This window comes from Entelurus aequoreus, linkage group LG07, assembly GCF_033978785.1.
Source record: "Entelurus aequoreus isolate RoL-2023_Sb linkage group LG07, RoL_Eaeq_v1.1, whole genome shotgun sequence".
In the NCBI taxonomy this organism is placed as follows: domain Eukaryota; kingdom Metazoa; phylum Chordata; class Actinopteri; order Syngnathiformes; family Syngnathidae; genus Entelurus; species Entelurus aequoreus.
In genome coordinates this window covers 56,679,342-56,695,299 of record NC_084737.1, presented here as the reverse complement: position 1 = coordinate 56,695,299, position 15,958 = coordinate 56,679,342, and the positions used below count along the sequence as shown (strand labels likewise).

The 15,958-nt window shown below is 39.4% G+C and overlaps 1 protein-coding gene across 2 annotated transcripts in view; it reads right to left on the bottom strand.

The window, feature by feature from the left end:
- The window catches only part of scn1lab (sodium channel, voltage-gated, type I like, alpha b), a 123,465-nt gene that overhangs the window by 4,594 nt on the left and 102,913 nt on the right, over positions 1–15,958 (bottom strand). For both annotated transcript variants that reach the window (XM_062054040.1, XM_062054037.1), the window contains 5 exons: positions 14,011–14,286; positions 11,278–11,331; positions 4,649–4,786; positions 391–495; positions 30–300 (listed from right to left, as the gene is read on the bottom strand). In XM_062054040.1, the coding sequence (XP_061910024.1) occupies positions 30–300; positions 391–495; positions 4,649–4,786; positions 11,278–11,331; positions 14,011–14,286 (844 nt within the window). The remainder of the gene's footprint in view (positions 1–29; positions 301–390; positions 496–4,648; positions 4,787–11,277; positions 11,332–14,010; positions 14,287–15,958) is intronic.

Genomic DNA, 15,958 nt, shown 5'->3' with positions numbered 1-15,958 from the left:
AATAATAATAATAATAATAACATTCTTACCTACAATTGACAGGATTACCACCACAAAATCAAATACATTCCAGCCTATTGTGAAGTAATAGTGACGCAGGGAGATCATCTTCAGTATACACTCCCCTGTGAAGAGTACAATGAAAACCAGGTTGATCCAGTAGAGAATGGTGTCCATCTCTGGGGTCTGGTCGTCCGTCTCTACCATCATGGTCACCATATTAAGGCAGATGAGGATCATTATAACAATGTCAAAAGCCTGCTTTGTTATGCAGTCGAACACGCAGCCTTGGAAAGCATTCTGGAAAAATAAAATACAAAACATCAATGGGTTATAACTGACAGGATCAATATCCAGCATCAACAAAATCTGTGGGCAGCTCTGACTTACTGTTGGCCGAGGAATAGGTTTTTGTGGTTTCTTAGACCCGAGCTTCTTCATAGCATTGTAATATTTTTTCTGCTCCTCTGTCATGAAGATATCTTGCCCTCCAAAGTATATAAAATACAAAAAACATAGTTATAACCACGAACAATAACTTTAATTTAATGCATCTACGACTTTGGATGTTTTTAATGCCAGTTAAAATGTTGCACTGTGACACAAACAATCTTGCAAAACTTTAATTGTGACTTTTGTCAGCAGTGCAAACATTTACAGTGGGGAAAGCAAGTATTCTGATTGTATTGTCATATAAAGAAATGTAAAACTGTGTAATTACATGGTATTTGATTTATTGATGTTATTTTTGGATTCCAAAACAAGGGTGATTTAGGCCATGTCTACACAAACACAGATAGTGTCAAAAAACGCATATCAGGGGTTAAAACGATCTCCATCCACACGAGTGTAGTTTCAAAACTGTCTACAAACAAACGCATGTACCTGCTGTCATGCACATTTTGTCGAATCAAAAGCCTGGAAAAGCAGCAGAATCTGACTTGGTGTTATGTTTATTTTGATGTACTAGATGTACATTATCTTTAAAACCAGCCTGTACTTACACTTACACAGTGCCTAAAACGCTTATAAGTGCTTGTGCTGCTGAAATCCAACACTTGTTGCAATATAACACGTTGAATTAGCTGGTGTTACATATATACAAACCCCGTTTCCATATGAGTTGGGAAATTGTGTTAGATGTAAATATAAACGGAATACAATGATTTTCAAATAATTTTCAACCCATATTCAGTTGAATATGCTACAAAGACAACATATTTGATGTTCAAACTGATAAAAAAAATTTTTTTTGCAAATAATCATTAACTTTAGAATTTGATGACAGCAGCACGTGACAAAGAAGTTGGGAAAGGTGGCAATAAATACTGATAAAGTTGAGGAATGCTCATCAAACACTTATTTGGAACATCCCACAGGTGAACAGGCAAATTGGGAACAGGTGGGTGCCATGATTGGGTATTAAAAGTAGATTGAATGAAATGCTCAGTCATTCACAAACAAGGATGGGGTGAGGGTCACCACTTTGTCAACAAATGCGTGAGCAAATTGTTGAACCGTTTAAGAAAAACCTTGCTCAACCAACTACTGCAATGAATTTAGGGATTTCATCATCTCCGTAATATCATCAAAGGATTCAGAGAATCTGGAGAAATCACTGCACGTAAGCAGCTAAGCCCGTGACCTTCCATCCCTCAGGCTGTACTGCATCAACAAGCGACATCAGTGTGTAAAGGATATCACCACATGGGCTCAGGAACACTTCAGAAACCCACTGTCAGTAATTACAGTTGGTCGCTACATCTGTAAGTGCAAGTTAAAACTCTCCTATGCAAGGCTAAAACCGTTTATCAGCAACACCCAGAAACGCCGTCGGCTTCGCTGGGCCTGAGCTCATCTAAGATGGACTGATACAAAGTGGAAAAGTGTTCTGTGGTCTGACGAGTCCACATTTCAAATTGTTTTTGGAAACTGTGGACGTCGTGTCCTCCGGACCAAAGAGGAAAAGAACCATCCGGATTGTTATAGGCGCAAAGTTGAAAAGCCAGCATCTGTGATGGTATGGGGGTGTATTAGTGCCCAAGACATGGGTAACTTACACATCTGTGAAGGCACCATTAATGCTGAAAGGTACATACAGGTTTTGGAGCAACATATGTTGCCATCCAAGCAACGTTACCATGGACGCCCCTGCTTATTTCAGCAAGACAATGCCAAGCCACGTGTTACATCAACGTGGCTTCATAGTAAAAGAGTGCGGGTACTAGACTGGCCTGCCTGTAGTCCAGACCTGTCTCCCATCGAAAATGTGTGGCGCATTATGAAGCCTAAAATACCACAACGGAGACCCCCGGACTGTTGAACAACTTAAGCTGTACATCAAGCAAGAATGGGAAAGAATTCCACCTCAGAAGCTTAAAAAATGTGTCTCCTCAGTTCCCAAACGTTTACTGAGTGTTGTTAAAAGGAAAGGCCATGTAACACAGTGGTGAACATGCCCTTTCCCAACTACTTTGGCACGTGTTGCAGCCATGAAATTCTAAGTTAATTATTATTTGCAAAAAAAAAAAAAAGTTTATGAGTTTGAACATCAAATATCTTGTCTTTGTAGTGCATTCAATTGAATATGGGTTGAAAAGGATTTGCAAATCATTGTATTCCGTTTATATTTACATCTAACACAATTTCCCAACTCATATGGAAACGGGGTTTGTACACAGAGATGTGTGCATATACATGTGCATTTATTTCTAAAATCAGTACTCACTAACAAGGAGCCAAAGAAACCTCTTGAATGCTTTTGTGCCTAAAGCATACAGATGTGTGTTTGTGCTCCATGGAATTATAACACATTTAATCATAAATATGGTGATACAAACTAACAAGGAGGAAGGATACATATTTTTTTAGACGCTCGGGGCTCAATTTACACCTGCGCACAGTTGCGCCCGCCCCCATCTACGCAAACGGAACCAACACACGTTAAGTTAACTTCATGATCTGTCATTAAATAAGGATTAAAAGATGAGATCATGTCGTACCTTTCTTATGACACAAAGCAAAAAGTCTTGCTTGTCAAAGTCGTCCTAACAGCTGGAGAGGTCCGACAGCAATTGTATTCAAAACAGGTACCTGTCCTTGTCACTGGTGCGAGAGTCGCATTTTTTATCAATGTAGAGTGAAAATAGCAGCATTTTTATGTTCAAACCTACAGTAAGTCCTCTCATTGTTTGTTTAAAGCGCACAACCGTGACGTCATCAGAGGAGTACAAGTCTCCGTTTGAGGTGTGTACACGCATACGCTGAGAGTTTTGGAACGCTTCACCTGGGCAAACGTTTACAGAAGTGTGCGTTTTTTAAGGACAATGGTACGCGTTTGCGTGTGGACAAGAGGCCTAAATGCAGAGATAAGTATGTGGTATGTGTTTAAGTATGCGTTATCATGTGGACGTGGCCTTAGTACTTGGTGTAGAAAGCCATCTTTGCAAGCACAGAGATCATATGTTTCTTGAAGTTGTAGTAGTTGTAGTGGTGCACCTGTATTTGTAGTTATTTTAGTAGTATACTTGTAGTTTCTGTTAGCTGGTCAGCAGGGTTGCAAATATGTCAGGAGGAATTTTGGTGAGAGAAACATTACAAAATAGAATGTTTGCACCGCCATGTTTGACAGTAGTGATGCTGTTGTTGGATTCATATTTAACATTGTTCTACAAACAAACACGTCCAGTCCACTTGATGCCAAACACCTCCATTTTGTAGTCGTGAGACCTCAACACATCCTCCTTGTCGCCTTGTATGACTCACTCAGGTGTTGCTTGTCATACTTCAGACAGTATATGTGTCTTCTTGAGCACTGCAGGATGTCAATCCATTACAGAAAAGTGTGTTACTAATGTTTTTATTGCTGACTGTCCTCCCAATTCCATTGACAATTAAGCAGTTCCTCCCTTGAAATTCTGGACTGGGCTTCTTAGCCCACCACGTGGAATCTTGCATGAAGCTCCAGAGCAAGAGTGATTGACTGTTGCCTTGTATTTATTACATTCATTAATTATTAGACAAATAGTGCTCTCTTATTCACCAAGCTTCTTGTTGATGGTCTTATAGTCCTTTCCAGTGTTTCGTTCTTTGACAGCTCTTAGGACTTACCCATGGTGGTTTGAATGGAAGAGAGTGGTTGTGTCCAGGTGTCTTGTATACATTTCTCTTGGAGATGAATAAAGTACCTCTCTATCCATCCATCCATCCATTTGCATGATAAATTGAGATTAAGAGTACTTTCTTGTAGGGACAGGATTCTTTTGTGTGTTTCAGCGACACATAACTGCTCTGTGGTAGACCAATGCTTGCTGCTTGGTAGGGGACCAAATACTCATTTACCTCAATCAAATACAAGTTCATTTATAACATTTGTATAATGATTTTAAGGATGTATTTTACATTCTGTCTTTCTCTTTTATAATAAACAAACCATAAAACGTCTGGACTGTTCAAATATCTTTAAGTACAAAATCAGCTGAGGATTCAAATACTTATTTTCCTCACAGCTTCAAAAATTAAGATGGTATGCCAGTGAGCTTGGGTTTTCTGATCTGTCTCATGAAAACAACTCCATGCCTTCGGTAAAATCCATAAATTCAGTCTTTAAACATAACTTTGATTATATTGCCTGAAGAAGGGTACTTATCTTTTTTTTCTGCTGGTTGAAGTTGTCAATAATCACGCCAATGAACAGGTTGAGGGTAAAAAAGGATCCAAAGATGATAAAGATGACGAAGTACAGGTACATGTACAAGTTCTCTTCATATTTGGGCTGATGCTCCAGCTAGAGTGATGACAGCAGAAATAAAATACATTGCCATTAAAGTTTGCAAAATGTATGATAAATGCATTGCAAAACAAGCAATGCATGGTCTCAGACAATGTATCCTTCAATTGTTCATGACACAGTACAGTGTATGTCAAATAAATATATTTACCATTAAGTTGTAAAACACAAACATTGATTAACAAAGACACTAACTGGCCAGAACGTTATGACAACCAGCACAATACAATAGTTTGTAGTAGGGCTGCAACGATTATTCTTATAACTCGATTAGAAAAAACCTTCTATTTATTTTCTGTTGATTCGATTAATCGTTTAATAAGTGTTACTAATAAAAATTAAGTCTGGACTGCATGGAAAGCCCTGAACTTTAGATTCACAGACATAGATTCCGCACGCCTACTGAAATGCAGCACACGAGAGTCAATCTGTGTTGGTGCCATGGCCTGTGTGGCGACTAACAGCGGAGAGTTTTTAAAAATATTTTTATTAATGTACACATGGTAAAAGTGCAATTTCAGGGTTTTGGTGGTAGCGGGGGTGTATATTGTAGCCCGGAAGAGTTAAGGCTGCAAGGGATTCTGGGTATTTGTTCTGTTGTGTTTATGTTGTGTTACGGTGCGTATGTTCTCCCGAAATGTGTTTGTCATTCTTGTTTGGTGTGGGTTCACAGTGTGTCGCATATTTGTAACAGTGTTAAAGTTGTTTACACGGACACCCTCAGTGTGACCTGTATGGCTGTTGATCAAGTATGTCTTGCAGTCACTTACGTGTGACTGTAAAAGCCGCATACAACATGTGACTGAGCCAGCACGCTGTTTGTATGGTGAAAAAGCGGACGCGACGACAGGTTGTAGAAGACGCTAAAGGCAGTGCCATCACGGCACGCCCTCAATATTGTTGTCTGGGTGAAAATCGGGAGAAATTCGGGAGAATGGTTGGCCCGGGAGATTTTCGGCAGGGGCACTGAAATTCGGGAGTCTCCCGGAAAAATCGGAAGGAGAACTTGGTCCTTTGTGCTTAGAGAGTGTATGTGAATGTAGAACTGAGGAAACATGTGAAGGTCTGAGAGGTGAGGAGTTCCTGTAGGTAAAAGGTGGCGTGTCCACTAATACACTGGTGAGTAAGTAGGGAGAACTTATATTCAACCCTGAGTAAAATAGGGAGCCAGTGAAGCAGTTTTAGGATAGGGGTGATGTGGTTGTATTTGTGCGCCCTCATCAGGATCCATTACTAAAATAATCGATAGTCTTAGTTTAATGATATTGTACATAATTCAATATAATAGTGTGTACTATATTGTGTAGATAATCATTAAGTTCAGCAAAGTAGACAGTTGCATCAAAGTATAACATGTTAAATATCTACATTTGTAGGGATAGGTATCTTTCACATTTGAACCGATACGACACCAATTTCCAGTACCTGGGAATAGATACCGTTACTTGTGGGTACCACTCGTGGAAGTTTATTGTAGACCATAAATATATAAATACAATCCCTTGTACTGTAAGTGATGTTTTATTATTTCGTTGGCTCTCATGAAGTCTGCAGTGTTTAAAATAAAAGTGAACATTCTGAAGCGTTTTTTAAAATAATTTGCTGCGTATGCTTAAAATGAGCAAAATGCGTACATAAACCATTTTATTATAAAATACATATATACGAAAAAATGAATGTTATTATAAATTACATATGTACTTACATTATGTATATACAACCCTAATTGAGGTGTTTGGGTGTTATTTAAGGGCTTTATAGGCAGAATTGAGCGGCTCCCCTAGTCTCCATTGTAAGCGGACTTTTGATTGCATTTATTTAATATTTAAAATGCGATTTTGGGGTTTATTGTGGAGAGGGGCCAACTCATACCCGATCCCGCCAAGATTGAGGCGGTGGTGGATTGGCCCACTCCTTCGTCTAAGAAACGTTTTCAAAGGTTTCTGGGTGTGGCCAACTTTTATAGGCGGTTCATCCGCGACTTTAGTAAAGTCACAGAGCCATTAACCAAGCTGAGATCATCCAAGGTTCTGTTTGTTTGGACTCCTGCTGCGGTGGCGCTTATGTGTCTTAAATACATTTTTACCTCAGTTCCGGTTCTTGTTTACGCTAATCGTTCTCTCCCTTTTTTTGTTGAGGTGGATGCTTCGGACACAGGGGTGGGAGCAGTACTCTCTCGGCACTCTGAAGTGGACCAGAAATTGCACCTATGTGCATTCTTCTCGAGACGCCTTTCGCCAGCAGAACACAATTACGATATTATTAATCGGGAACTCATGGCAGTCGTTCTCGGCCTGCAGGAGTGGAGGCACTGGTTCGAAGGGGCGGCTCACCCGTTTGCCATCTACACAGACCATAGAAACCACTCCTACATCCGCTCCGCTCAAGGACTGAATCCTCGCCAGGCACGATGGGCTCTCTTCCTCACAAGATTCCACTTCTTGGTTCACTCAATGGGAAACCAGATGCCCTATCGAGAATGTTTGCCCCTCAGGTGGAAGAATCTGCTTCAGAGACTATTCTTCTTAATTCTTGGGTCTCTCCAATGGAAGGTGGAGAGGCGGGTAGCGGAGGAAAATAAGGACACACCCGCTCCTCCCGATGCCTCCCTGGTTGTCTTTTCGCCCCTTCCCATCTCCGCTACGAAGTGCTGACATGGGCACACTCTTCCAAAATTGCTTGTCATCCTGGAGCCCGGCGTACTGCATTCCTGCTTTCACAGCGTTTTTGGTGGTGTTCTCTTCAAAAGGACACTAAGCGTTTTGTGGCTGCATGCACTGTTTGCGCCAGGAGCAAATCCTCCAATCAGGAAGCCGCTGGGCTACTAAGACCTCTTCCCATCACATCTCGTCCGTGGTTCCACATAGCTATGGACTTTGTAACTGGACTACCGGCCTCAAGGGGCATCACAACAGTTCTTACTATCATTGACAGATTCTCAAAATGTACACACTTTATCCCACTTTGCAAGCTTCCTTCCTCCTTAGAGACTGCTAAACTGCTGATACAGCATGTTGTTCACCTGTCATTCCCCTGGATGTGGTGTCCGACAGAGGTCCATAGTTATTCTCAGCGACTTGGAGGGCTTTTTGCAAATCTCTGGCAGCAACTGTAAGTCTTTCATCTGGGTACCATCCTAACTCTAACGGCCAGACTGAGAAGGCGAACAAGGATTTGGAGGCTGCATTGCGATGCGTGTGTCACCAACACCCTACTTCATGGTCCCACTACCTCCCATGAGTCGAGTACGCCCACAACACTTTGGTGTGTTCATCTATTCTCCATTCCCTGTCGTTCATGGTTTCCAGCCTCCCGCGTGTCCCGCTCACGAAGCTTAGTCTTCTGTGTTGTCAGTGGCTGCTCTTCTGCAGCGAGTCCATCGGGTCTGGCATTATACAGTACCTGGGCAGCTCTATCTCATACGGCGCTATGCAATCAGAGGTGAGCCAACCGTCATCGCAGGCCGGCCCCCAACAACCAACCAGGGCAGAAGGTGTGGTTGTCATCGCGGGACCAAACACTGGTAGTGGAATCCAAGAAGTTGGCACCCAGATTTAGTGGAGCGGATGATCAACCTGGTCTCTGCCAGACTTAAGCTTCCTCCATCTCTCAAGAGGTATCCCGTTTTTCATGTGTCCCTCCTGAAGCCCGTGGCCTCTTGTGACCTGAGCCTTTCGCCAGTGCCTCCTCCTGCTTCACGGTTGCTGGACGGCGATCCTGTATTTTCGGAAAAAGTTATTTTAGATGCCAGGAGACGTGGTAGGGGGATATAATATCTCATTGAATGGGAGGGTTATGGCCCAGAGCATCGTTTTTGGGTTCCGCATGGCCATATTTGCGATCCGTCTTTGTTGTCTGATTTTTATCACAGATTTCCGCAGAAGTCAGGCAAATTGGGAAGGGAGGATTACTGTCACACGCTATTGTGACACCAATTTCCATCTACGTCTTTGTCACCTTTTGTTATGGTGGTAACACCATTTTGGTGTTCAGTGTTTGGAGCAGTGAATTGTTTTTTCCTTTGTGTCTTGTGTTTTACTTTGTTACCGCCCCTTTGTTTTCTGTTACAGACCTAACCACTCCCAGAGCCGGGCATAATTGCTGCAGGTGTGCGTAATTAACAGGCCTATTTAATCACACCTGTATGGGCAAGACGGCACTGGCTGATTACTCCTCATGGACACAGGACTTTGGATTCTTGCTCTGGATTCTTCTCCCCGATTCCTGTTTCAGTAAGACATTCTGCTTTCCTGCCCTGTATAGTCTTCCTCCCAGTAATAATCACTAATTCTTCTGTTTAAAACTTTACATAAGTTTTGGGTGATACTACAAATATTGCTATCAATCCAATACCAAGTAGTTACAGAGTCATACATTGGTCATAGTTTAAGTTGTCCTGTGTCCAGGGACGTATTTCATTTGTTTATAAACAATAAAAAAGACAAAAGATTTTGGGATAATAAAAAATATTGACGTAATCATTGTAGTATCGACTATATTTGCGCTTGTACTTGATATCGTTACAGTTGATGTCTGTGTAAACCCAGGGCAAATATATATCTGCCACCTAATCAACATTTTGTTCTCCTTTTCTGCTATCCCGGTATGGCTACGGCGCAACACTTCCGGCTTCCTGCTGAATTAAAACTTGTGAATGGATACTCAAGTATCCAAGTGAGTATCCAATCACAGTCTCGCTAACATCAGGCTACTTAGATAGGCTACTGTCAACAACTTGTGATCTGATTGGCTATCGCAACTGTCTATCAACTCTATGTCCCCATTCACTTACAGTGTGCCCACATATGTGGGCTCTGTACCGAGGATGTCGTTGTGGCTTGTGCAGCCCTTTGAGACACTTGTGATTTAGGGCTATATAAATAAACATTGATTGATTGATTTTTGATTCTGAAGGCCTCAGGCAGATTTCGTACAGCATGGCAACATAAGCTAGCAGAATTCTGATTAGATACAAACTAAAACTAAAAACAACAGCACTGGAACAAGCATAATATGACATGAACGGAATATGAATACTTTTAGATATTTAGGGAAAGTAAATTCAAAAATAATTGTATCTTTAATTATGATCATGATTTCTGGTTATGTTAGACCAGCAGAGAAGGCCTTGCTGGCCTTAACGGCCCACCACTGGTTTCTTAGCCATTCTCCCTTTTTTATCTCCACACTGATTACGCTTGTAATATGTGCGTCTGCTTGTTTTACCAGCAATATCACGACGTCGGGAAAAAAAATGCCCCGGTATTTTTCAGAAGCAGTCTAGAACCATTTTTAACTAATTATTACTGCAATACTTTATTAGTACTGCTATACCGTAGAACCCTCATACAGAGTATACAACTGTACGTGACATCACGTGCAACAAAGGTATCGAAATTGGATACTGTTTGATTTTACGTTAATCGGTACCTGGCAGTACCGACAACATTTGGTCGATACCTATTATGAACTACAAAACCAGCACAACTTTCCACAGGGAAGACAGTTTTACATCACTATAAACTGAGGGCCTCTAAAAAGAAATAAACCTATAACCAACACCTTTTAAATGCCAACATTTGCTATTTATTTGGAGGAGTCTAAGTGATTACTTCAAACCAAAAAACAAAGCTTGTGCAAAATCCCCAATTTGGAATTTAATTTTAATTAATTTGAAAAATTTGAATTTGAATTGAGGGGGGGGGGGGCTTTACAATGACATAAAACTGCACATCATACTGTTTCTAATATTGTGTCCCTTACAAAGTGCAGCTGTACACAATGCAAACTCCAACCACATCAATGTTTCATGATAACCAAAACAGGTCACGCTCACATATTTTTCTACAAATATTTAACTTAAACTTTACAGAAACTCAACTCATTATGCATTCTGGAATGGTTAACACTGGAAAGGTTCAGCTTGGTTAAAACAAAACATGCAAAAACGGGTGGAGTGTTTGGCCTAGTTAGGTGAACACTAAATGCACTGGACAGAAGACATTGCCGGTAATAAACTGACAGTGGAAAGCACATACTTGTACTTGTTCATTGATTAATTTCGGTGCAGTTGTTGGAACTGCTATTTTACTACAGTAAATACATCATGCTTAACTAATACTTCATATTCATTTTTATACTTGTCATTTTTTATAACATTTTTGTTTGGTTTTAGAACTGTATCTTCCAGACACTTGCAAAGACTGTTTTTGACAGCAGAGCTAAAAGTGGGATATTCTTGCTTTGTGTGTAATGCTCACAAGTGCCACCTACCAATTCAATGAAACTCAAATGTCTTTAAATTCAAATAAGTTTGAATCGAGAAAAGTAAACAAGTGTTATAACTTGCAACATAGAACATTGAAGAGAGACCATGCTGAAATGTTCCAATAAAAACACACAATGAATGTTTAATTATGGATACATATAGTAGTAACCCGTATGCGATTACTCGGTTTAGTAATTTTTCAATTAAAAAGAAGACTTACATCACGAGAGTCCACAGCTGCATACATAATGTCCATCCAGCCCTTAAATGTTGCCTGGTCAGAGATAACAGTCAAATAGTTAAATATCACAACAAATATATGTGAGTATGTATATATATATACATATATATGTACATATATATTAGGGGTGTGCATCGCTACCTTAAATGGCGATTCGATATAAATCTCGATACATGGGTTACGATACAATTCGCTAACATTACAATTTCATACGATTCGATGCAATTTGATGCAGATGGAAGCTTTGCATGTGAAAAGAAAATTAAATGTATTTATGTCAGAATAATCTAATGTGTTTATTTTTTAAATAGACACATACACAACAGGCTGTGCCTGTATTGATTATGAGCAAATAGTAGTATTATCAACTTCAAGGCATTGCAATCCATAAATTTAAACAAAAGAAGATGTAAACAAAATACTTTTTGAAAAGCTACCATGTATTTACTGTTGTTTGCTCAGGTAGCAACAATTAAACACAGAGAAAGAAAGCAAGCATCAAGTAGAGGTGTCATAACACCACAGTAACACAAGTGCAAGATACAATTAAGTGCCACCACGTAAACTAAACAGCAGCTTTAGTGTAGAAGCTCTAATACATTATTTATTTACTATTTCGAATGCATTAAACAAAAACATTTGTTGTCATGTCTTTCATAATGATTATGAACGATAGGCCACATTACAAAAAAAGTGCAGTTCCCCTTTAGGTGGCGTTCACTTGAAAATCTTGTTAGCGTGTGTGACTTTGAGAGACTTTTGAGAATGAATTATTGTGTTAAAAATTAATTATTCCAAGCTGATTTATGATATGTGTATGCAGCGGCAGCTGAACCGTATGTGACAGCGTGTCACTATTACAACGATCAGCTGGATAACAAAAATACCAGACGCAGTATCATTAGTCCAGAATCTTCACGGTCCAGGAGGACCGACCCAATTAGAAATCAGTACTAAGATATACCGCTACTCGGTATACATTCCTAATGAACAGCGTACTAGAGGCTATGATTACCTTGCAGAGTTATGGCTAAGTTGTGGCTGGAAATCTTTCAAATCAGTGTATTTGTCTTGCTAGTTGGTAGTTCTGCTAGCATTAGCATCCTTAGCTCCCTCATCTCTGGCTTGAGTGTCTTGGTGCGGTTACAAGAGGTGATTGCTCAGATTAGTTGTGCTGCCGCTACTTTATCGCCGATTTCCAAACGTTAAAAATGTCTGTACTTTTATCCAACGGACCATTTAAAAAAAAAAATCCAAACGTTAACCACACTTTAGATTTAATATTCGCAGGTGCACAGTTTGTAAACTCTCTCCCGTGTTGCTCATGTCTCCCATGTTGATGTGTTGTCATTCACAAACGAGAATGGTACTGTTGTATTATGTCATCACAGAAATCGCCCAAAATTGGAGCGGCCATATTTCGTAGTAGATCTACAAGCAACTGATTCATGACTTTCCAACCTGACATCAACCGATCCATATTATATATAGATCGATCCAAAGGCTCGCCAAACGATGTATTAATATCTCTGAAGTTAATATCTGTTATCAGTATGTACCGATTATTTTTTACACCCCTAATATATATATATATATATATATATATATATATATATATATATATATATATATATATATATATATATATATATATATATATATATATATATATGTATATATATATATATATATGTGTGTGTGTGTGTGTGTGTGTGTGTGTGTGTGTGTTAGGTCAGGAAAAAAGACAAGAGGCTATATCATCCCTACAAGCCTATATATATATATATATATATATATATTTATATATATATATATATATATATATATATATATATATATATATATATATATATATATATATATATATATATATATATATATATATATATATATATATATATGGCTTTAAACATGATCAAAAGCAACATAACGACATTAACATACTTAAAGGTAGAGGTGTAACGATACGCCGTGCTCATGGTTAGGTGCGTACTTTGGTGTTATGGTCACATTTTTGTATATTAGAGATGCTAAAGGCAATCCACTGCAGGTCAATATATGTTAAAGTACAGTATCTGGACAAAACATCTACATCTTTTCTTTTTTTTTTTTACAGTTGACTAAGTAAATAATGGAATATCTAATAAAACATTTCTAATGATAAATTATTTTTATTTTTAGACTATGCCGAGGACCAATAAAACATGAGCTGTGAAGGAAAATGGTCTCTGGGATGCACACTGGACTTTTTACAAGTTTTTTTTTGGTAAAGTACAAGAATGCATGCAAGTGCAACAGTAAGAGTTTGCAAAGTGTGAATGATAGTTTTATTTTCAGCAAAGTGTATTATTGGTTGAAGTGCAGTATTAATAGTGCCAGCTTGTAAACCAGCTTCACATCCGTACTTAATAATGGCTGCACACCGCTTTTGTCACATCCATTGTCTTTGTCTCTTTATGTATTTCAGCAGGAAAAGGCCAAGTGTTCCCAAACAGAAAACTTTCACAACAGAAGAGGATGTTTAAACACTGCCTTCTACTCTACACTATCGCTAGCCATGACTTCTGCTAGCCAAAGGCTGGACTGCACTGTATTTATGGAGTAGACGCATGACGCCATAAACATAATACAAATACATGTACCAATACACCTCTACATAGCAGGGTAGAGCCCTCATTGAAAATACATGTTGTGAATTTTTGTAACACTCACCACTTGCAACAGTGCCAGATAGCCAGCACCAACGTTGTCAAAGTTGATTTTAACATTCTTCCACCGGGCGCTGTCATTGACCAAATTCAGGCAGTCAGACATGTTGTTGACCACGTCAATGGGGAAGACCACATCAGTGGTGGTGTTGACGCAGTAGTAGTACTTCCCTGCAAACAAGTTGACTCCCATAATGCTGAAGATTAGCCAGAAGATGAGGCAGACCAGCAGGACATTCATGATGGAGGGGATGGCCCCCAGTAGTGCGTTCACCACAACCTGAATAGGTTCAAAAGACAACACAAACTTAGCATTTTTCTGTCGTTTAAATGAAGGGCACTACTGTTTAATGTAGCTCGAGGGGCCATTAAAATCATCTACTCACTTGACTGTTTCCTAAACTAAACAAGACCTAGAATTATTGAACGGTGTCATACAAAAGCTTTTACTACAGTGGAACCCGTTTAAGTTGATGAACTTCGGATTTGCTGACTCCCATCAGCGGTTGTCGACATATATACACTACCGTTCAAAAGTTTGGGGTCACATTGAAAGGTCCTTATTTTTGAAGGAAAAGCACTGTACTTTTCAATGAAGATAACTTTAAACTAGTCTTAACTTTAAAGAAATACACTCTATACATTGCTAATGTGGTAAATGACTATTCTAGCTGCAAATGTCTGGTTTTTGGTGCAATATCTACATAGGTGTATAGAGGCCCATTTCCAGCAACTATCACTCCAGTGTTCTAATAGTACAATGTGTTTGCTCATTGGCTCAGAAGGCTAATTGATGATTAGAAAACCCTTGTGCAATCATGTTCACACATCTGAAAACAGTTTAGCTCGTTACAGAAGCTACAAAACTGACCTTTGAGCAGATTGAGTTTCTGGAGCATCACATTTGTGGGGTCAATTAAACGCTCCAAATGGCCAGAAAAAGAGAACTTTCATGTGAAACTCGACAGTCTATTCTTGTTCTTAGAAATGAAGGCTATTCCACAAAATTGTTTGGGTGACCCCAAACTTTTGAACGGTAGTGTATATATATATACATACATACATACATATATATATATATATGTATATATATATATATATATATATATATATTTGGGCTGGGCAAGTTAATGCGTTAATTTCGAGTTAACCCATCAATCTATTAACGCCGACAATTATTTTATCGCGCATTTGCGTATGTTGTTTACATGCTTTTATTTTGTTAACGCCTATAGCTGGCTCCTGCGGAAAAGGAAGGAGAACGCGGAAGAAAACAAAACAAGCATGGAGAAGAAGGGTAACTCAACAGAACTTTTACAGGGTCATTTTCATTATAAAGTACTTCCAGGCGGCGGATTTGACAGAAGCAAAGTCGTTTGTAGCCACAGCCAAGCTGAATTTTCTTATCACAGGAGTACTTTCAGACTAAAATATCACCTTAACGCGAAGCACACTGTTGATGCGAGCAAACCATTCAACAAAGCAGAAAGTGGAGCCAGGCCACTACGTTAAATGCAGCGTGCGGGAGAAGTATAGATAAAAGAGAGCAAGAGAAGCTAACAAATGCCATAGTGAAGTGGGTAATTACAGACTGTAGGCCCATTAGTGTTGTGGAAGACGCTGGCCTGAGAAACATTGTGCGAATCGCAACAAGTGACAGCACGTATGAGCCGCCATCTAGACGCACCATCGCATGAAGAATACACGAGTTGTATGAAAAGGAGAGGACTGTAAAAGTGACAACTTTACAACGTGCAGCTGTAGTTGCTCTCAGTGGGGACTACTGGACATCAATTGGTAACCATAATTACAGTGAATTTTTTTGAGCGTCACCTCTCTCTAATAGGGACATTTGGTACTGAATATAGACTGGTTATGCTGCTTCATGATGACCGTAAAACTTTTCTGTTGTTACCTCAGAAATTGCCTGTAGAATTGTTGTGATTGTGGCT